At 36.7% G+C, this 23,012-nt stretch overlaps 1 protein-coding gene across 1 annotated transcript in view; it reads left to right on the plus strand.

The window, feature by feature from the left end:
• The window catches only part of LOC126199081 (growth arrest-specific protein 2-like), a gene marked incomplete at its 5' end in the record, with an annotated part of 263,695 nt that extends 244,491 nt beyond the window's left edge, over positions 1–19,204 (plus strand). Inside the window, 2 exons of the mRNA XM_049935818.1 lie at positions 15,423–15,515; positions 18,834–19,204. Coding sequence (XP_049791775.1) covers positions 15,423–15,515; positions 18,834–18,914 — 174 coding nt within the window. The remainder of the gene's footprint in view (positions 1–15,422; positions 15,516–18,833) is intronic.
• Between the last annotated feature and the right edge of the window lie 3,808 nt (positions 19,205–23,012).

The following is a 23,012-nucleotide window of genomic DNA, read 5'->3' on the forward strand; positions in this document are numbered from 1 at the left end:
TGGAAAACAGCATTAATCCACATGATACATAAAAAGGGAGACAAACAAAATGTCAATAATTACAGAGGAATGTCACTTCTGCCAGTGGCATACAAAATGTTATCAAAAATTCTCCTGAACAGAGTGGTAGATACTTTAGACAAACAACTGGGAGAATATCAGGGTGGTTTTTGAAAGGGAAGATCCTGTGCAGAACAAATTTTTAACTGAAAGCCAATAATTTGGCAGCAAACCAATAATAGTGTCATTTATTGATTTCAAGAAAGCATTTGATTGTATAGACAGAGAAACATAGAGAATTTGGTGTTAAAACAAAATTAGCAAATATAATTCATGAAACACTAACACGTACAATATCTAAGGTCAAATTTATGAGAGAAGTATCTCAGCCATTTGAAATAAAAACTGGTGTTAAAGAAAAGGTGATGGTTTATCGCCTTTACTGTTTAATTGTGTTCTAGAAAAAATTGTAAGGATCTGGAATTTGGAGCTAAAAATCACAAAATTGAACCAGTACTCTGGGAAGGAAAACAAATGGAATTAAGGTAAACTGCTTGGCTTTTGTGCAATACTTTCAGAAAACCTGACAGAAGCAGTTATTCAGATAAACCTGGAAAAAATAGCAAACAGAACTGGTCTCAAAATTTCAGCCAGACAAACAAAATTCATGACAAATATAAAAAATGCACCAAAATTAATAGAAACACAAATAGGTAAAATAGAGCAAGTAAATAAATTTAAATGTCTTGGAGAGTCTATACAACAGAATGGACTAGAAATATCTGCAATAGATGTAAGAATTAACCAAATGGAAAGAGCATATGGTTTGACCAAAAATATTTACAACAAGAAATGTATACCTAGAAAAACAAAACTAAAACATTACACCACAGTGGCATGACCAAAATGTTTATATGAATCTGAATGCCTAACGATGAACTGTAAGATTGACAGACTAGAGGTACTTGAAAGAAGGATTGTTAGAAAAATAATGGGTGCAAGAAAAACTGCAGATGGATGGAAAATAAGGAGTAATGAGGAGATCTACAAAAATATAGAGAAAATATCTAAAGTAATGGCCAAACGAAGATTAACCTTATTCGGACACCTTTACTGAATGGATGGAAATAGACTAACAAAACAAATAATCCTACATTTCTGGAAGAAGAAATCGGCAAGACTAACAAAACAAATACTCCTACATTTCTAGAAGAAGAAACTGACAATAGCACGGATTAAAGAAGTAAGGAAAGATCTAGAAAGAAACATCATCAAAGAATCAGAAATAGCAGAAAGAAACTGTTTTAAAAATAAAATACTAAATTTGGGAGGCTTTCAAAGCAGAAGAAATAAAAAATTGGGAACAATGTGAAGAGAAGCAAGGAAGAGACTTCATGGGGACAAAATGGGGGAATACGGGAAAACAACAACAAAGGATTAATGGGAAATGAAGATGTTAATGTGATCCTTGTTGGTCAATATGATTGTAAAATAATAATAATAATAATAATAATAATAATAAAAGACCCCGTGGAGGCCCGGGAAAAGAATAGGCCTCCGGTATGTTCTGCCAGTCGTAAAAGGCGACGAAAAGAACAAACCACTAATAGGGCTAACCCCCCTTTTTAGTGTGATTAGTTGGTTCAGGACAGAACTAATGAAGCCTCGGACAAGCGCTGTCATGCCTGTCCACAATGGTAACGACACTGCTAGCCACACGGAAAATGATTTAAATCCAAATAGAGGTGTTTTGCAGGATATGCTTCCTGCAACCACTCTAGAAGGAAAACAAAGACAGGTGATGAGATGGTCAGATGAAGTTAACTGACACCTCATGTTCTGTTATTACCAAGCAACAAACTTAGGAACCAACACAACTGGATACAGATCACAAGTATACATAACATTTATTACCAGATACCCAGAATTAAAAATTTTTAACAGAAAAACGACTAGCTGATCAGATCCGTGTAATAATAAAAAATAACAGGATACCCCAGTCAGAATTAGAAAACATCAAACAACAAGTACAACAAATACTGGAACAAAATAATGTGCAATCAGAAGAAGAAGAAAATAGAGTAATGGACTCAAACATCCCAGAGCAAACAAATCAAGAACAACACGCATCAATTAAACAGAGGAAAACGAAATCTTAGGACAGCCACCAGAACAAGCACAAATAGAACACGAAGTGACACACACGTTAAATATAGAAGAAAAATTTCAGCTGACATATATAGAATACAAAGACACAAATACAGACATTAGGCCATTCTTCCATAGACCACCAAATAACCCACAAGTCGAAACAACAATAACAACTATCAACACAATCATACAAAACAAAATAAATGAAAATACAACTATGGAAGAGTTACAACTACTGGTTTATATAGGAGCACTCACTACACTAAATATACACTAGGCAGAGATCAGAACCAACCAACACACAGAAGAAACCCACAAAACCAGCATGGCAACACAGGGTACAGCTCAGAATAGAAAAACTGAGAAAAGACATCGGACAGCTAACACAATTTATAAGAAATGAAATATCAGACAAAAAACAAAAAAGGTTAGGTAAAATCTCACAACAAGAAGCTATAGAGCAATTAGATGAAAAGAAGCAGAAATTACAAGCATTGGCCAAACAACTTAGAAGATACAAAAAAATTGAAAATAGAAGGAAACAAAACCAAACATTCAACACAAAGCAAAAGAGATTTTACCAGACAATAGATAACACACACATTGAAATAGACAGTCCACCAAACATAACAGACATGGAACACTTCTGGAGCAACATATGGTCAAACCCAGTACAACATAACAGACATGCACAGTGGATAGAAGCAGAAACAGACACATACAAGATGATACCACAAATGCCTGAAGTGATAATTTTGCAACATGAAGTCACCCAAGCAATTAATTCTACCCACAATTGGAAAGCCCCTGGAAAAGATAAAATAGCAAATTTCTGGCTAAAGAAGTTCACCTAAACACATTCACATCTAACTAAATAATTTAACATATCTAAAAACAAAGATGATGTGACTTACCGAACTTTCTCGAACGCCTGGAATCCTTACCCAATCTGTTACCCCCGGAAACCATCCTTGTAACCATTGATGCCACTTCCTTATACACAAATATCCCGCACGTCCAGGGCCTCGCTGCGATGGAGCATTTCCTTTCACGCCGATCACCTGCCACCCTACCTAAAACCTCTTTCCTCATCACCTTAGCCAGCTTCATCCTGACCCACAACTTCTTCACTTTTGAAGGCCAGACATACCAACAATTAAAGGGAACAGCCATGGGTACCAGGATGGCCCCCTCGTACGCCAACCTATTCATGGGTCGCTTAGAGGAAGCCTTCGTGGTTACCCAGGCCTGCCAACCCAAAGTTTGGTACAGATTTATTGATGACATCTTCATGATCTGGACTCACAGTGAAGAAGAACTCCAGAATTTCCTCTCCAACCTCAACTCCTTTGGTTCCATCAGATTCACCTGGTCCTACTCCAAATCCCATGCTACTTTCCTTGACATTGACCTCCACCTGTCCAATGGCCAGCTTCACACGTCCGTCCACATCAAACCCACCAACAAGAAACAGTACCTCCATTATGACAGCTGCCACTCATTCCACATCAAACGGTCCCTTCCCTACAGCCTAGGTCTTTGTGGCAAACGAATCTGCTCCAGTCCGGAATCCCTGAACCATTACACCCACAACCTGACAACAGCTTTCGCATCTCGCAACTACCCTCCCGACCTGGTACAGAAGCAAATAACCAGAGCCACCTCCTCATCCCCTCGAACCCAGAATCCCCCACAGAAGAACCACAAAAGTGCCCCACTTGTGACAGGATACTTTCCGGGACTGGACCAGACTCTGAATGTGGCTCTCCAGCAGGGATACGACTTCCTCAAATCCTGCCCTGAAATGAGATCCATCCTTCATGAAATCCTCCCCACTCCACCAAGAGTGTCTTTCCGCTGTCCACCTAACCTTCGTAACCTGTTAGTTCATCCCTATGAAATCCCCAAACCACCTTCCCTACCCTCTGGCTCCTATCCTTGTAACCGCCCCCGGTGTAAAACCTGTCCCATGCACCCTCCCACCACCACCTACTCCAGTCCTGTAACCCGGAAGGTGTACACGATCAAAGGCAGAGCCACATGTGAAAGCACCCACGTGATTTACCAACTGACCTGCCTACACTGTGATGCATTCTATGTGGGAATGACCAGCAACAAACTGTCCATTCGCATGAATGGACACAGGCAGACAGTGTTTGTTGGTAATGAGGATCACCCTGTGGCTAAACATGCCTTGGTGCACGGCCAGCACATCTTGGCACAGTGTTACACCGTCCGGGTTATCTGGATACTTCCCACCAACACCAACCTATCCGAACTCCGGAGATGGGAACTTGCTCTTCAATATATCCTCTCTTCCCGTTACCCACCAGGCCTCAATCTCCGCTAATTTCAAGTTGCCGCCACTCATACCTCACCTGTCATTCAACATCATCTTTGCCTCTTCACTTCTGCCTCGACTGACATCTCTGCCCAAACTCTTTGTCTTTAAATATGTCTGCTTGTGAGATGTCTGCTTGTGTCTGTATATGTGTGGATGGATATGTGTGTGTGTGCGAATGTATACCCGTCCTTTTTTCCCCCTAAGGTAAGTCTTTCCGCTCCCGGGATTGGAATGACTCCTTACCCTCTCCCCTAAAACCCATATCCTTTCGTCTTTCCCTCTCCTTCCCTCTTTCCTGATGAGGCAACAGTTTGTTGCGAAAGCTTGAATTTTGTGTGTTTGTTTGTGCTAGTTTGTGTGTCTATCGACCTGCCAGCACTTCGTTTGGTAAGTCACAGCATCTTTGTTTTTAGATATAAATAATTTAACAGTTACATTGCAAACACATTCACATTCCCTTATACACTACACATGGAATAACTTATCTGAAACATAAAGATCAAGCAGACACAGCAAACCCAGCAAAATATTGCCCCACAACATGCCTACCAACAATATACAAAATATTAACTTCAGTCATTACACAGAAATTAATGACGCATACAACACAGAACAAAATTATAAATGAAGAACAAAAAGGCTGTTGTAAAGGAGCACGAGGATGTAAAGAGCAACTGATTATAGATGCAGAGGTGACATATCAAGCTAAAACTAAACAAAGGTCGCTACACTACGCATACATTGATTACCAAAAAGCTTTTGATAGTGTACCCCACTCATGGTTACTACAAATATTGGAAATATACAAAGTAGATCCTAAATTGATACAGTTCCTAAACAAAGTAATGAAAAATTGGAAAACTACACTTAATATCCAAACAAATTCAAATAATATCACATCACAGCCAATACAGATTAAGTGTGGAATATACCAAGGAGACTCATTAAGTCTTTTCTGGTTCTGCCTTGCTCTGAACCCACTATCCAACATGCTAAACAATACAAATTATGGATACAATATTACTGGAACATACCCACACAAAATCACACATTTGCTATAGATGGATGATCTAAAACTACTGGCAGCAACAAATCAACAACTCAACCAATTACTTAAGATAACAGAAGTATTCAGCAATGATATAAATATGGCTTTTGGAACAGACAAATGTAAGAAAAATAGCACAGTCAAGGGAAAACACACTAAACAAGAAGATTACGTATTGGATAGCCACAGCGACTGCATAGAAGCGGTGGAAAAAACAGATGCCTATAAATATCTAGGATACAGACAAAAAATACGAATAGATAATACAAATATTAAAGAAGAACTAAAAGAAAAATATAGGCAAAGACTAACAATAATACTGAAAACAGAATTGACAGCAAGAAAAAAGACAAAAGCTATAAATACTTATGCTATACCAATATTGACCTACTCATTTGGAGTAGTGAAATGGAGTAACACAGACCTAGAAGCACTCAATACACTTACACGATCACAATGCCACAAATATAGAATACATCACACACATTCAGCAACAGAAAGATTTACATTAAGCAGAAAGTAAGGAGGAAGGGGATTTATTGGCATAAAAAACCTACAGTCTTTCTCTCTCCTTCCCTCTTTCCTGATGAAGCAACCGTTGGTTGCGAAAGCTTGAATTTTGTGTGTATGTTTGTGTTTGTTTGTGTGTCTATCAACATGCCACATCATCTTTGTTTTTAGATATATTTTTCTCACGTGGAATGTTTCCCTCTATTATATTCTACATTATGGACAGTTAGACAACTTAAGAAAATTCTTTATAGAACGAGCAGAAACTAGCAAAATACACAAAGCAATCACTCATATAAATACATCGGCTACACCATTGCAATTTCATAACCACTTCTACAACCCTTTAGATCACATAACATCAACAGATACGAAGAAAGTAAATTGGAAAAAGAAAACACTACATGGCAAGCACCTGTATCATCTAACACAGGCACACATTGATCAAGACGCATCCAACACATGGCTAAGAAAAGGCAATATATACAGTAAGACGGAAGGATTCATGATTGCAATACAGGATCAAAAAATAAACACCACATATTACAGCAAGCATATTATTAAAGATCCCAATACCACAACAGATAAATGCAGACTTTGCAAACAACAAATAGAAACAGTGGACCACATCACAAGCGGATGTACAATACTAGCAAATACAGAATACCCCAGAAGACATGACAATGTAGCAAAAATAATACATCAACAACTTGCCATACAACAAACTAATAAAACAACACGTTCCCACATACAAGTATGCACCACAAAATGTACTGGAGAATGATGAATACAAATTATACTGGAACAGAACCATTACAACAGATAAAACAACACCACATAACAAACCTGACATACTCACCAATAAAAAGAAGAAATTAACACAACTAATCGAAATATCCATACCCAATACAACAAATATACAGAAGAAAACAGGAGAAAAAATTGAAAAATACATCCAACTGGCTGAGGAAGTCAAGGACATGTGACATCAGGATAAAGTTGACGTTATACCAATTACACTATCAACTACAGGAGTCATACCACACAATATCCACCAGTACATCAACGCAATACAGCTACATCCAAACGTACATATACAACTACAGAAATCTGTAATTATTGATACATGTTCAATTACCTGAAAGTTCCTAAATGCAATGTAACATATACCGTACAGTTAAAAGGAAGTCACGCTTGATCAAGATCCGCGTCACTTTCCATTTTTAACCAGACATAATGTCTGAGAAAGGAAAGAAATAATAATAATATTGGTGACATCTAACTTTACTTTTTTTATGAACTACTAGAATCAATAGAATTGTGGAATACAGAAAGTGTTGCTGGACAGAAACTTTGAAAAATACAGAGACACTACTTTTCTTCTGCAATGTGATGCCCCTCATTTACATGAATAGACACTGTATTGTTAATCCTGGTAAATTATATGAAATTATTAATCAGTGAGTTAATTACTTAATGCTGTGTGGCATACTGTACAGAAAATATAAGATAACAAAAGTATGTAATTGAAGTCAAATGGTACTTGTCCAGAACTTCAGGTTTAATTGCAGAAGATAATTTTTAAATATTTTAAAATATGGGATGAGAAGTTCCGCCTTATGCAAGACACCTTTTTTCTTTTGTTTCACCCATACATGTTTCAGCACTTTTGTGCTATCATCAGTGGGTTCTATTTTTATTTTTAACTGTAAATTTGTTGTTAACATATTAACATTTTCGTCGTTTACAACATTATGTAAAGTTTGCATTTATAACTTAATTGGCGAAAAGTAACATACCTTACATTATATTATTGTCCTCTTGTTTTGGTAGCTGTTATGCTACACAACATACAACATGTCATCTGCAAACAGCAAAACGTAATTTATTTTCTATTTGTTATGTATTTACGAACGGATATAAGACTGTATCACGTTTTCTTTCAGTAACTTACAGTTTTGAAGTTGTGTTACGTTTTCCTGTTTTGTTGGCGAAGTAAATGGGCTTACTTCTTTGCCTGTGGTCGTGTGGTAATGCAGTTTTTCGATTACTCAAAACATAGACGGAGTTTTCGCTGTCATTACTTGTTGTTGTGGCTGTGTGGCGTTCATTTGTTTCGTAGCGTGTTCTGCTGGCTGAGGCGCGCGAGTTTGAATTGTATTTGGTGTTAGTTGTGTATGGTTTATGTGGGTTTGCCTGTGTGTGATGAGTACTGGGGCAGAGAGAGAGAGAGAGAGAGAGAGAGAGAGAGAGAGAGAGAGAGAGAGAGAGTGTGTGTGTGTGATAGAGAGCGACTGAAAGAAATAAAGAAAGAAAGAAAAGAGAGAGGATTTGTGTGTGTGTGTGTGTGTGTGTGTGTGTGTTTTACTTGTATAGTTCTTCTATTGTGGCGAAGAGAGTTTTGTTGCAGAGTGATGTGTATTCATTGAGTACTTTCTTTCCTTGGGCTATTGATTTTTGGATGTGGTAGTTTTCTTCTATAGTTAATTTTTGGTATAAACTGCTGCTAGTTTTTAGGATGTGAAGGTCAGTTTCAATGTTTGTTGGGTGGTGGTTATGTGCTACCAGGTGGTCTGCAAATGTTGAGTGTGTGCTGTTGCTTTTCAGTGCTCTGAGGTGTTCATTACATCTGGTTCTGAAGGTCCTGCATGTTTGGCCCACATATACAGATTGACAGCAGTTGCAAGTAAGTTGGTAGATGCCAGACTGGCTGTATCTGTCAGTGTTGGTGGTAATTCTTCCAAGTCTGCTCTGTATTGTGTTGTTGGTTCTGTATGCTATGTTGTCCTTGTTTCTTTAGTATATTACCCACCCTATGTGTGACTTTGTTGTTGTAAGTCATTATGTGCCATTTGTTGCTCACAGTCTGCCGATTTGTTGTGTGATGAGTTGTGTTTGTATGTGTATGTGTTTCATGGTTATGTGCTGTTTGTTTTTGTATTTTGTGGTTTATTTTGTCTACTCTCTTTGCATCATATCCATTCTCCTGTGCAATTTGTTTTATTGTGTTCAGTTCTTGTGTGTAGTCATGCTTATTCATGGGTATTTTGTTCAGCCTGTGAAGTAAATATCTGAAGCTGGCTTCTTTGTGGGTTATGGGGTGATTGGATTGGTTATGAATAATGGTGCTGGTGAGTGTGGGTTTTCTGTAGATTGTGAATTCATGTTTGTTGTTTCTCTTGTGTATAGTGAGATCTAAGAAATTAAGTTTTTCATCTGTTTGTGTTTCTATGGTGAATTGTATTTGTGGTGAATTGTATTTGTGGGTGGATGGAGTTTATGTTATCATGAAGTTCTTTTATGCGGGACAGTGGTTCATCTATTAAGCAAATTATGTCATCTACGTATCTGTACCAATATATTATTTTGTACTGTTTTGGTATTACGATTTTGTCAAAGATTTGTTTTTCTATCTGGTTGAGGAAAATGTCAGCTAGGAGGCCACTGATTGGGGATCCCATGGGTAGTCCATCTTGTTGAGAGTAAAATCTGTTGTTGAATGTGAAGTAGTTCTGTTCTGTGATGAGCCTGAGTATGGTTAATATTTCTTGTATGTTTGTTGTGGGTATGTTTCCTTGCAGTTGGAGGTTTCTTTCTATTATGTTGATGGTTTCTTCTGTTGGGATGTGTGTGTACATTGAAATTATATCAAATGAAACCAATGTTGCTGTGTTTGGTATGTTTCCATTATTAATTTTTTCTATTAAGTCACTTGAGTTCTTTAGACTTCTGTTGTCAGTGTATTTGTATACTGTCTGTAGCAGAGTGTGTGTGTGTTTGGCTAAGTGGTATGTTGGTGCTTTGGTGAAGTTAATTAATGGACGTATGGGTATTCCGGGTTTGTGAACTTTAGGCAATGCTTTTAGGGTGGGGGCCTTGGGATTTTTCTGAATCATTTTTTTAATCTGTGTTTCTGTGAAAATTGTTTCTATGTTTCTCAGGGTTTTCTGTAACTTACTTTGGTATCGGTTTGTTGGGTCACTTCTTAATTCTGTGATGTTGTTGCTTTGGATGAATTCTGATGTTTTGTGAATGTATTCCTGTTTGTTTATGACTACTATTGAATTACCTTTGTCAGATTTTGTGATGATGGCATTTTCTTGTTTTAATTTATTTTGTAGTTTTATGTAGGTTTTTCCTTCAGGAGTCCTAGTGTTTTCTTTTATGGTGGTTTTGTTCTCTTTGATTATATTTCTTATTTCCTCAGCAACTAGTTCTCTTGTTAGGTTTGCATTAAATTCAGGTGTGTTTAGTGTTTCTTGTTGCTTTATGATGTTTTCAGTTTCCGTTATGATATTTTCTACTGTCCTATGTGACACCATTGTGTTAATGTTATGTTTGGGACCCTTTTCAAGTAGGCTGCTTTCTTGTTCAGATAATTTTATGTCTGTTAGATTAATCACTCTTTTGTGAAAGGTGTGTTGGTTGTATTGGTGGTGGGATTGGTGGGTGTTCGTGTGATTTAACATTTTTGTGAGTTTCTTTTGTTGGATTGTCTGTTTTCTGCCTATTATGGTCTCAGTGTATGTTCTAACCCTGTATATTAGTTCGTCAAAAAATGGTGGGTATGTTATGTGATTAGCTAATTCTAAATGCAATCTGTATAATTCAATATTCAGAGTCTGTTTTTTGGAATACAAAGACCGGATTTCCTGCTTTATCCACATGATTTCTGCCTTACATTTTGTCTGCTGTGCTGCTGGTGACATGTTGTTTACAGGTATTGTTACATAGTTGGGTACAATTTTATATGCCAAACATAGTTTATTGAACTTAATGTTGAGTATGGTTTTATGAAGTCTGATGGTTGTGTTCTGATATTTGTTGAAGAGCTGCGATGGGAATACCTGGCTTGGTGTAGAAATAATCATCTTGTGGTGCAGTTCTTCTTGTTGTCTACGTGCTTGCTAAGAAAATGGGATGAGAAGTTCCGCCTTATGCAAGACACCTTTTTTCTTTTGTTTCACCCATACAATGTTTCAGCACTTTTGTGCTATCATCAGTGGGTTCTATTTTTATTTTTAACTGTAAATTTGTTGTTAACATATTAACATTTTCGTCATTTACAACATTATGTAAAGGTTGCATTTATAACTTAATTGGCGAAAAGTAACATACCTTACATTATATTATTGTCCTGTTATGCTACACAATATACAACATGTCATCTGCAAACAGCAAAACGTAATTTATTTTCTATTTGTTATGTATTTACGAATGGAAATAAGACTGTATCACGTTTTCTTTCAGTAACTTACAGTTTTGAAGTTGTGTTACGTTTTCCTGTTTTGTTGGCGAAGTAAATGGGCTTACTTCTTTGCCTGTGGTCGTGTGGTAATGCAGTTTTTCGATTACTCAAAACATAGACGGAGTTTTCGCTGCCATTACGTGTTGTTGTGGCTGTGTGGCGTTCATTTGTTTCGTAGCATGTTCTGCTGGCTGAGGCGCGCGAGTTTGAATTGTTTTTGGTGTTAGTTGTGTATGGTTTATGTGGGTTTGCCTGTGTGTGATGAGTACTGGGGCAGAGAGAGAGAGTATGTGCGTGTGTGTGTGTGTGTGTGTGTGTGTGTGTGTGTGTGTGTGTGAGATAGAGAGCGACTGAAAGAAAGAAATAAAGAAAGAAAAGAGAGAGGATTTGTGTGTGTGTGTGTGTGTGTGTGTGTGTGTGTGTGTGTGTGTGTGTGTGTGTGTGTGTGTGTGTTTTACTTGTATAGTTCTTCTATTGTGGCGAAGAGAGTTTTGTTGCAGAGTGATGTGTATTCATTGAGTACTTTCTTTCCTTGGGCTATTGATTTTTGGATGTGGTAGTTTTCTTCTATAGTTAATTTTTGGTATAGGCTGCTGCTAGTTTTTAGGATGTGAAGGTCAGTTTCAATGTTTGTTGGGTGGTGGTTATGTGCTACCAGGTGGTCTGCAAATGTTGAGTGTGTGCTGTTGCTTTTCAGTGCTCTGAGGTGTTCATTATATCTGGTTCTGAAGGTCCTGCATGTTTGGCCCACATATACAGATTGACAGCAGTTGCAAGTAAGTTAGTAGATGCCAGACTGGCTGTATCTGTCAGTGTTGGTGGTAATTCTTCCAAGTCTGCTCTGTATTGTGTTGTTGGTTCTGTATGCTATGTTGAGTCACTCTGCAATTAAACTCTCTTCGCCACAATAGAAGAACTATACAAGTAAAACACACACACACACACACACACACACACACACACACACACACACACACAAATCCTCTCTCTTTTCTTTCTTTCTTTCTTTCTTTCTTTCTTTATTTCTTTCTTTCAGTCGCTCTCTATCACACACACACACACACACACACACACACTCTGCCCCAGTACTCATCACACACAGGCAAACCCACATAAACCATACACAACTAACACCAAATACAATTCAAACTCGCGCGCCTCAGCCAGCAGAACACGCTACGAAACAAATGAACGCCACACAGCCACAACAACACATAATGGCAGCGAAAACTCCGTCTATGTTTTGAGTAATCGAAAAACTGCATTACCACACGACCACAGGCAAAGAAGTAAGCCCATTTACTTCGCCAACAAAACAGGAAAACGTAACACAACTTCAAAACTGTAAGTTACTGAAAGAAAACGTGATACAGTCTTATTTCCGTTCGTAAATACATAACAAATAGAAAATAAATTACGTTTTGCTGTTTGCAGATGACATGTTGTATAGTGTGTAGCATAACAGCTACCAAAACAAGAGGACAATAATATAATGTAAGGTATGTTACTTTTCGCCAATTAAGTTATAAATGCAACCTTTACATAATGTTGTAAACGACAAAAATGTTAATATGTTAACAACAAATTTACAGTTAAAAATAAAAATAGAACCCACTGAGGATAGCATAAAAGTGCTGAAACATGTATGGGTGAAACAAAAGAAAAAAAGGTGTCTTGCATAAGGCGGAACTTCTCATCCCATTTTCTTAGCAAGCACGGAGACAACAAGAAGAACTGCGCCACAAGATGATTATTTTAAAATATGTTACAGGAGGGTTGGAATGCTTAACTTTTGATTTTACTTATTGGCCCACAAAGTTTATACATGTCAAACTGCAATGCTAACTTCAGTTTACTTTAACTTCCAATTAACAGCACCCCAATGAAAACTGATTACACAAATGTAATAAGAACACTTGAAAAAATAAACTGAATAATAAATTTAAGTGACATTAAGACTAAATAGGATTCTGAGACTTTTTTTTAGGTAAGTACTATGTGTGAACAGACAAATAATACTGGAAATGAGTTATTTTTGGGAGTAGAAAACCATACCAGATGTGGAGCTCCACCAGCTTTGTCATACGGTGAGTTCATGGCAATACGTGGGATGCTGCACATTCTGAAATTTCTGGTTGTGGCTTATGTTAACAGTTGTAAATACTGTGCACACAGCAAACAGTTGTTGTGAAGGTGTAGGATGCCTTTAGGCAGAAGTCTTTTGCGCTGTGTGAAAACGACTTCCTCTATGTAAAGATGATACTACTTCTTGGCCTAATACAACTGACGCCTCCATTCTGCCTTATGCTTTCCCATGATGATTCACCCAAATTTTACTACTTGTGGTAAGATGTGCCAGGTAGTTCTATCTTTAAGCATTATACTGTGCCAAAACAGATGTGGACATCTGCACATACATCATCTTGTGATAATCACAGGGCAGGCTAAGGAACCAATTGGCATACCAACTGTGATATCTGAAAACCTTAACAATTACGTAGGTTAATTCAGTGCTCGTGTTCAGTTCCCTGTCAAAAGGCAAAACTAAGGAAATAAACTAATTCTCGTAGAGCATGATCCTACATTTAATCAGAAACAGAGTGCACAGATGCTAATAGAGCAATTAGCCAGTGATTGTTGTACTTTGCTTTTTAAGCAGATGCGTCCACTTGTAACAATTTCTGCCACATCTTGCACCACAGGAAGTCAATCTAATGAAGTTTCCCAGTCCATCAAGCAAAGGAGACCAATAATATCAGTGGTTTCAAAATTGTGACTAAATGTCATGTTCTGCAGAGGAGCTGTGATGAAATATAATGGAGCCTGGACAACACTGTACACTGCAGGTCCAGAGCAAGGACACAAACTGTGGCCGAAATGTCTGTTTTATGCAGTGTCAGTTATTTTACAATATGACAAGGCATCACACCCAGAAAAATGTGAGGGCTTGCTGAAAAGTAATGCCTTAAACTGTTTTATTCTGATCTCAATACTAGTTGAAGTATTACATGACATGCATATTAGTCATTCAACTTTTCTGCTTTGCTAATGCAAGTTGCAACCCTCTGTTGCTAGAGCAATGGTCACTGAAGTTATTTGTTCATGAGCCACAAGGTAGTGTGACATCTCAGGCCACATATGTACTTCTTGTATTAATTGGTAATGTACATATATTTGTACATTACGAGTCCCCACTGACTGGGTATAGTAAGGGCACAGTAAGTTGGCTGCCAGAACACAAGTACTGATCATTAAGTGAGCATCATGCTGAACAGTTCTTGTCGACTGCTCTCTGTTTCGGATTGCTGCAATCCTCAGCAACCCCCAAATTGTGATAATGTAATTCCCTGATGAACTGTTACGGTGTAAGTGGATGATTAACTGATGAGTAACAATAACTCTTCTCATATTAAAATTCACTACACAATATAACAATGTCAGACCACACACGAAAACTGTGACCTCTGCAGCAATCCGATACCTTTTGTTCACTGCCATCAATCACCCTCCATAAAGTGTTTTTTTTTTTTGAGAACTTAAAAAAACGTGTTCAAGAACTTTACTTCGATAGGATGAAGCATGCAGGGGTGATGTTGTGGCTCTGTCAACAAAGACGAATATTCTACAGTGCTGGTATCAACAAACTAGTCTCTCATTGAGAGAAATGTGTTTGTCGCAAAGGTGACTATGTTGAGAGATAAATATGTAGAAGTAATAAAGATGTAGAATGTTAATAAAGTTTTATTTAATAAGCAGTTATTCGGAGTACTACTTTTCATTCACCCTCATATTTATGTTAGCTGACACTGGTTGCAAAATTGTACATGACTGTATTGCTGTTATATTGTTTTGACTGACTTATTGTGCACTCAAAGTCATCTGTTGGCTGATGTTGATGCCTTCCCAAAGGTCATATCCTTCCTTCACAAGCATGCAAGGCTTTGGCTCTTCACTTAGAGCAATACTGCAAATTTGTTACTACATTCTGAAACAGTCTTGTATGAAATGGTAGTACATACCCAAGAATAAAAATGAATTAAATTAAGTAGCTTTTAAATACTTGCTCAACGTCATTATAAGTTATGCGAAGGATTTGTACAGCACATAATCTATTTTTACAGCTGCTGAAAGGCCGGCATATGATGGTGCGAGTGGGAGGAGGCTGGGACACACTGGACCACTTTCTACTGCGCCACGACCCCTGCCAGGTGAAGGTAGTCAGCCGTGACTCTCCTTACCTGCACATCACAGCCAAATACCGGAGCAACAGCCACGCATCTCGCTAACAGGCACTCGGTCATTCACGTACACAGCTTGTGCACAGCAGCGATCCCAGCGTGCCACGTGAGACTTGTCACAGAGACACACTGTCACCGTAGCAATGGTCGATGGTCTTCTGGCTGCTTACTAATGAGCTGACTGTATTTCTACAGCTGAGTATTGATGAGATACTCGATATTGGAAGTGTAAAGGAAAGCTAACTACCAAATTATTACAGACAAAAGCTGTAATTTAACCATAATCTGTAGTTTGGATGCAGTCTACAAAACTGTGAGGTTTCAATAATTCATTATGCCTGTAATACAAATAGATTGTTTACAGAGAAAATGTCTAAACAACAGGGAACCACATAAGAAAAAAATCCATAAACCTAAAATAAAGGTTCACTAAGCACATCTGTAAATGTGTTCCTCAGATATGATTTGAGTAATTATTATTTATCTATAAAAACTGGTATAAGTTTCAAACAGAATTAACAGTTAAGTCAAAACAGCTGGACTACAAAATTTACTGTGCTTTAATGGTAAAATTCAGTCATTCCAGTTGCAGTGAACAGGCAGGCCATCTGCAGCATATAAGTCTTGAATTACTATATCTGCAATGGCAATGGACAAGTTAACACTGTCATAACATTAATTTGTTATTAATTAGAAAAATGTTGTTACCTAACATGGGCAACTCCCATAGCCCAATCAGATAATTTTGAGATTCAAGTAGTCACCGCAGCTGCAAAGCATTTGCAGAAATTAATAACTGGATTGGAGCAGGTGTTTAAAGAGGCTTTTCGAAATAATTATTGCCATTTTCCTCATATTGAGAGAGTATTAAATTTATAGCTGAATAATATTTATGGTTATGAAACCACATCTGCCATACTTCAGCATACAAATACAATTAATTATTACATTTGACATATAAATTCAAAAGAACAAAGTATGCGTCTTACACAGGTGCATCACAATTAGTGGCTAAATGTATCTGCATTTCTTAGCTATTTTCCCCTCTGTTGCACTCCGCATAATTTCTATTTTTCACAGGAAATTGTAAAAAAAAAACTGCATCTGGTATCCAACTGCACACTGCAGAATAGTTCATAGCTTTCACTAATTACAGTGATGTACACTAAAAAAATTAAAATACAATAAGCAGTAATTAACAGGTATTTTGAAAACTATTTCACCACTGATCACAAGAAATTGCATGCATTTGCACACCCACTTGCATGTCAGTCTTCAGAAAAGGCAAGTATTTCCACTGTAATCGTATGTTGCCAATAGAAAAGTAAAAAGTCACACTCCAACACAAATAAATTTAACAATTGTACGAGACTTATTGATAATGTATTCCAGATGTTTTGTTACAGATATATTGAGACAAGCTACTTTTGATGTACTAGACCAATGCAGAAGAATGTACACATTCATCACGCGATTTGCTCTGGATCCGCAGAAACATTCGAAATAAAACTCACTAGTATTGTGGCTTTTTCTGTTGCATGGCAGACATTTAAAGTTTTTTAAATGACCTAAATTACCACTAGCAATTCCAAAACACTACACTGCATTCGGCCCTTTCAATGCACAATAGTATATTTGTAGTCATATTCATAAACTTCAAATATGAAGTTTACTTTCCTAGAAGGCTCTACCATTTAAAAATTTGTTATTTTAGAGAGCACTGACCTCTCTACTTTTTGTCTCTGATACTTTAGCAGAGATGCCCAGGAAATCCCCATGTACAACACAGGATTCAGCAAAGGAATTTTCAAACATCAATAAATCATTCAGTTGAGCTTAATGAAAAACATTTCATTATGTAAAAGAGTACATTGTAAAAAAAAAAATAATTATGCATGTAGTTCCAGAGACATTTTTGTTTAAGTTGTTACTCCACCTCAACTCTGCAGTAATCTTCCAAAAATCTCTCCTCCCACAACATTCAATAATAGGAGAATATTTTTTTTGTATCCTGAACATAGCATATGGCAATCAGACATATAAGGTATGAAGAGATGCAACACATCTTAAGATGGGAGATGATTGCCCAAATTAGTTCTGTAACTGTGGCAATCTCATATTGGAATCATACTGGCATTCTGATGTGTACTTTCACCAGATGGAAAAGTGATTTTCATGTGTTATGTGAAACTGTCTACTGTCAACAGAGAATAATTGTTCATCTTCCTCACCTATAATACTCCGATACTTACATGGTATGGACAGATCTTTCTTGTAACTGCTAACATATTTTCCAGGGTCCAAAACCCAATTTTTTGCTTGTATACTTAGAAAAAATGACTAATCAACTAAATTCTCTCACAACCATCAGTTGTTTGAAACTGCCTTTTAGCATCACTTAAAGAGTTAAAATCATAATTATTTATGTCCAAAGTGTAAAGCCAGACTATATTGCCAAAATCAACCAAAATGTCTAAACTTGGAATATTGTTCCTTACTTTGTGAGGTGGGAAGTACACTTTTTTTTCCTTATCTGTCTGCTGCTATAAATATGTCAATCTGCACAACACCATGATGTCTTTGAAAATGACATTCATCAGCAGTTGAAGGTTAACATGAATTACGCTTTCCCCCACCAGATTTCTAACCAACTCACCTCACCTCACCCCCACTCCGCCCCAGCAAAATTGGTCACTTTTTACTGTTTCATACACTTTCCCTCCCCCTCTCATTGCCAACGACACACTGTCAATCTTTCAGCATCCAAAATACATATCAGCATTGTGGATTCTACCTTTTGTAGAGTGCATGACAGTTATTGAAAGAACCTGCCGTAAGATATAAAAATTAAAATATGCTATTGTATCTACAACTTATTTATGAAAGTCCAGAAAAAACATAAATAACTTCAGAAGTAAAAGTAATGATTCCCCAAATAGTTCAGTGACCAAAACACCCATGAACAATGCTGAAAATTTGTTCCCGAAAAAAGATTACACCAAATGCTAGCTAACTTTTCAGTTTTGTTTATGTGCCTTTCAGCAACTCAGTGCCGCAACATTTTTGTAAGTTGTTACCTCCTTAAATTAATTATCTAACGATTTTCTTTCCTGTTGCAAAAACTCAGAAGCAGAACTGTTCCAGGGTTCAAAAAACTTATGATACTTCTTTGAGGAAAATACTCAAAGTCTAAGAAGCATCCAAATTGGTTCATGAATGAAATGTACAATATTAGCAACTTTATTGTAAAGTCACATCATATTGCAGGCTGCTCTCACAGATTTTTAATTTCAGGGCCATGATAAAAAAAGATCTAAAAGTCCTGATAAAAGAACACTTCAAGCCACAGTTGCAACTGCAATAAACTATAACTGAAGTACAACTACCATATTCAGCTGCAACAACTGTTTACTTTCATCAGTATAACAAGACTACTGTTGAATAAGGAATATAACAGTGTAAAATGACTTTCTCCTCTAAATGGACTTCAATTATTGAATTTGATGAGAATTCCACATTCTCAGCACAAATATATCCAAGATTAAATTTATGACTGCTTTGCTTCATTATGAAACTATCTTGCGTATTTTTCTCTGTATTATATACTTTTAACAATTGTGCATGTGTCAACTGTTTCACACATACATAGAATGTGAAATGCATATATTAATAAAGTATTTTGGAGAGCAATGTTTTTTGCTTAGTACAATGAATACAGTTACTATTCTTTGTAAAAATTGTATGTATTAAGAAAGTGTGTTGAAACTATTCTTGTGATTGTTTTAATGATAGTCTTTATTAAATGCTTAATGTTTTGTCCAACATAAAAATCTCTTTGACATTTGAAACTGTGTGGCAGCACTAACCTGTCATATTCACAACGTTTCTTCATATCTATTCGTATGTGGTGTGTATGTGTCATATTTCTCTCTTTAAATGTGTCAGCAAAGTTATGGAATCTATGAGATCAGAACAATTTCATTTGCCGTAAGTTAACAAATAACTTGAAAATTGTATTCAGATGTGCCTACATGAGTGATACTCAGATTACTCAAAATTAGTACAAATTTTCTTCTTAGATGGTAGCCAATAAAAACTATAGTTTATGATAAAAAAAGAAGTTACTGCTACAATGAAGTTGGGTGTATCTTCATGTAATTTGTTCATTTTGCACCATCCTGAGTCCAGTTTTCTGAACTGTAAGCAATAAAATTATCTTAATGCTGCAGTTGACTCAAGGAAATATGCAAGAAAACAAAACTGAAATGCTGTAGTACTGCTCTCCCTTAGGTTCAACATTATTTAATTGAAGTGGTGCTTCAAAGTATCCTGCAGACTGAAGCAAACCAGACAAGGTAAGCACTCAAACAAAAAAGGGGGTTTTACATTCAAAGCTAAATGGAATGAGTGTTATAGCGAATATTCAGTAAACACCTCCAAGTGTTTGTAGCAACATCTCTTTTTCATTTAGCAATACAGTTATGCAGTACAGTTACCAAAGCATAACTCCTGAGAACATCCAAGAACATTTTAACACCTTCAATTACCTTGAAGTTGAATGTACTGTATTTACCCGGGTATAAGATGACCCTGATAAGACTGTTTTTTCAAGAGGCTTCTTCAGAAAAATTTATTTTTAACATATTCTGACTAAACACAATTACAAAGTACCACCCTAAAAAGTTAACATTATACCTATTCTGAATTTACGCCATTTATTGCCTACATTATGATAATAAATAAATGAAAAGAAATTGTTTACATTAAATTAAAGACTGTTTTCTTTTCTACTTATTTTGCTTACTACCCATCATTCTCACAGCACAGCTGTGAAATTTATATTTTTGTTGTGACACATGTTTTGTGGTCCCTTCCAAATATGTTGTGATTTCTGAGGTTGTGGTTACCATCGGACTTGAGAACACAGCTGTTTTTAACCAAATACATATTGGATATTGCTGCTATACTGATGTGAGAATGTTCCTGTATCTCTGGCTTTTAAACATATCGCCTGCCCGCCGCTCTCTCCTTGTTTGCGTAGAACCAGCAGTTGACAGATAACCTTTCGTACCAGTCATATGTCGCAGTGAACCTCAACAACACTGCAGCATGAAACAAATAAGTATTTGTCCAATTATAAAGTCAATTCAATTCCAATTGCAAATGGATTCACACAAACTGGAATGTCAACATGATAGATGTTTCTGAAAAGCCAAAGTATGTGGTATACATTCCCATGGTTGGCAACACGAGGTAATTTGCTACTTGTTTAGTACTCCCCTCCCTGCACTCATATAGCTCATCACTGTTCACCCTACAGGCCTTCTGTAGTGCTGTGCTTGAGCAGCCGTGAAACACGGACTGTAATATCTTCTAGGGTGCTAGTCATAAGTAACAACAGCAAGTAATACATAAATAAAAGATTGCGAATCACTATTAAGTCCAATTCTCAAACTTGTGCTCATGCCCTGCTATCTACTGACATCTCTTGGTACTATCTTCAGTTGCAGGTCTTGCAGCTGTAATTTTGCTATCATGATAATGACTGCAGTCAGTTTCTTATGATTTATTTCATCTTTTAGACATTTCATTCTTGATGAACTTTCCTTCTTGTTTCATCTGATAGTCAGAATAATGTTCTAAACCTATTTAAAAGTTGGTAACATTTTTACCCATACATTAACAGTGATTGAATTCCTTATTTGCATCCCACTTAGTAAATCGTTACAGTCCCTCATAATCAAATGAAATATAAATCTAGCAAACTTTTTTGATAGACAGTGTTTCCACTTTTGAATGTTAACTTTATTTCAAAAGCAGCATAATGTTTGTACATTGTGTTCATACAGGTATGAGAACTTTTCTACATCTACATCCTGCAAATCACTGTGAAATGCATGTAAGAGGGTATGTCCCACTGTATCAGTTATTAGGGTTCCTTCTTGTTCTATTCACGTATGGAGTGCAGGAAGAATGGTTGTTTGAATGCATCTGTGTGTGCAATAATTATCCTAATCTTATCCTCATGATCGTTATTGCAAACCTCTTCGAATACAACAAGGGTTTTGTAAGATGATATCATTTAGTGCTATTTCCTTCTTTGTTTCATAAAATTTTCAGATTTTAAGCAGAACAATACACTGTTGTAGTGAATAGTTTAGTTTCTCGCATATCCAAGGCACTAGTGCCTTGTGAGTCAAATATCACACGCATGTTCGAGTAACATTGATACTGTATCAAGCGCTTCGGCGTCATGGGAAATCTCAGGCCTATTCGAAGGTGAGTATAATATGCCCAGCCCTGCTCTTCCAAATTCTTCAAAATAAATCTGTATGTGCCCTTAACGGCCAAAGGTTCATATGTAAATGTAAGACGACCCATATTTATTCTATTAAACAATGTAAAAATATTAATCTTGGCAGCAATAGTTTGAACTGCAAATATAAGATGACACTGTATTTTTTGAATTATGAACTGGGGAAGAAAACCTTGTCTTATAATCAGATAAATATGGTAATTACTGGGAAACTTCACATTTCACAGAATAAAACACTGAAAAACTGGGAGTGTGTTTCATGTGAATACTAACTTCACATAAAGGCAAGAGCAATGAGCTCAAAGAGATATGTTTGTACAGTCAACGAGATCACAATTACTGCACTTTATTACCAGTTTCAATAGTTACAGTAACTTAAGATCATAATACTGCAATGGCAACCAAAACCTGTTGCCTGAAAACCTTTTTAAAAAGGGTGACAATATTATGTTTCGCAAGCTCTTAGAACATACACTGACGTACGTTCAAAATAAACTGCGCTTCTCCAGAAACACCTTCAAATACCAAGTATGAGGACAGGAATGACAAAATAAAACAGGATAAAACTGAATTAAACAAAAAAACTACAAGTTGAGTCTATTGATGCATGATAGCACTTGTACCCCACAGCAGGCCATGTCTTCTAGAATTAACACTGAAAAAATTCTAAAATTTTCTAAATAAAGAATGCAAATGTTTGTAGTATTAGGTTCATGCAGAAAAATGGTGTTTGCTTGTTACTGACAAAGTTACTTAGGCCAGTGTACTTAAAACAGTTAAAAGGTTTTAAAGGAACCAAAGAGGTGTTCATCTTAAATAGTTAATTCTGACAGTCATCAGTTTCAAACTGACAATCTAACAAGGATATAACTCTGTCACCCACCAACTTGTTAATCCCTTCAATCTTGGTTTTGCTTCACTCATATACCTGAAGGCGAGCCTGCAAGGATGTGGAAGAAGTCAAGTTTTAAATTAACAAGCAGAAGCGACCGCTGCTGGCTGCAAATTGTACTAACAAGAAATTATGACTGTTGCTAATGTGCTAAAATAATTATGATAATCACTTCTGGAGTATCATGTATCTGTATTTTAGGGCAAAAACAACTACTTTTGAAGAAAGCCACTGCTCCCTCCTCCTCTTTCCACAACTTTACTCC

This window comes from Schistocerca nitens, chromosome 8 (assembly GCF_023898315.1).
Source record: "Schistocerca nitens isolate TAMUIC-IGC-003100 chromosome 8, iqSchNite1.1, whole genome shotgun sequence".
Taxonomy (NCBI): Eukaryota; Metazoa; Arthropoda; class Insecta; order Orthoptera; family Acrididae; genus Schistocerca; species Schistocerca nitens.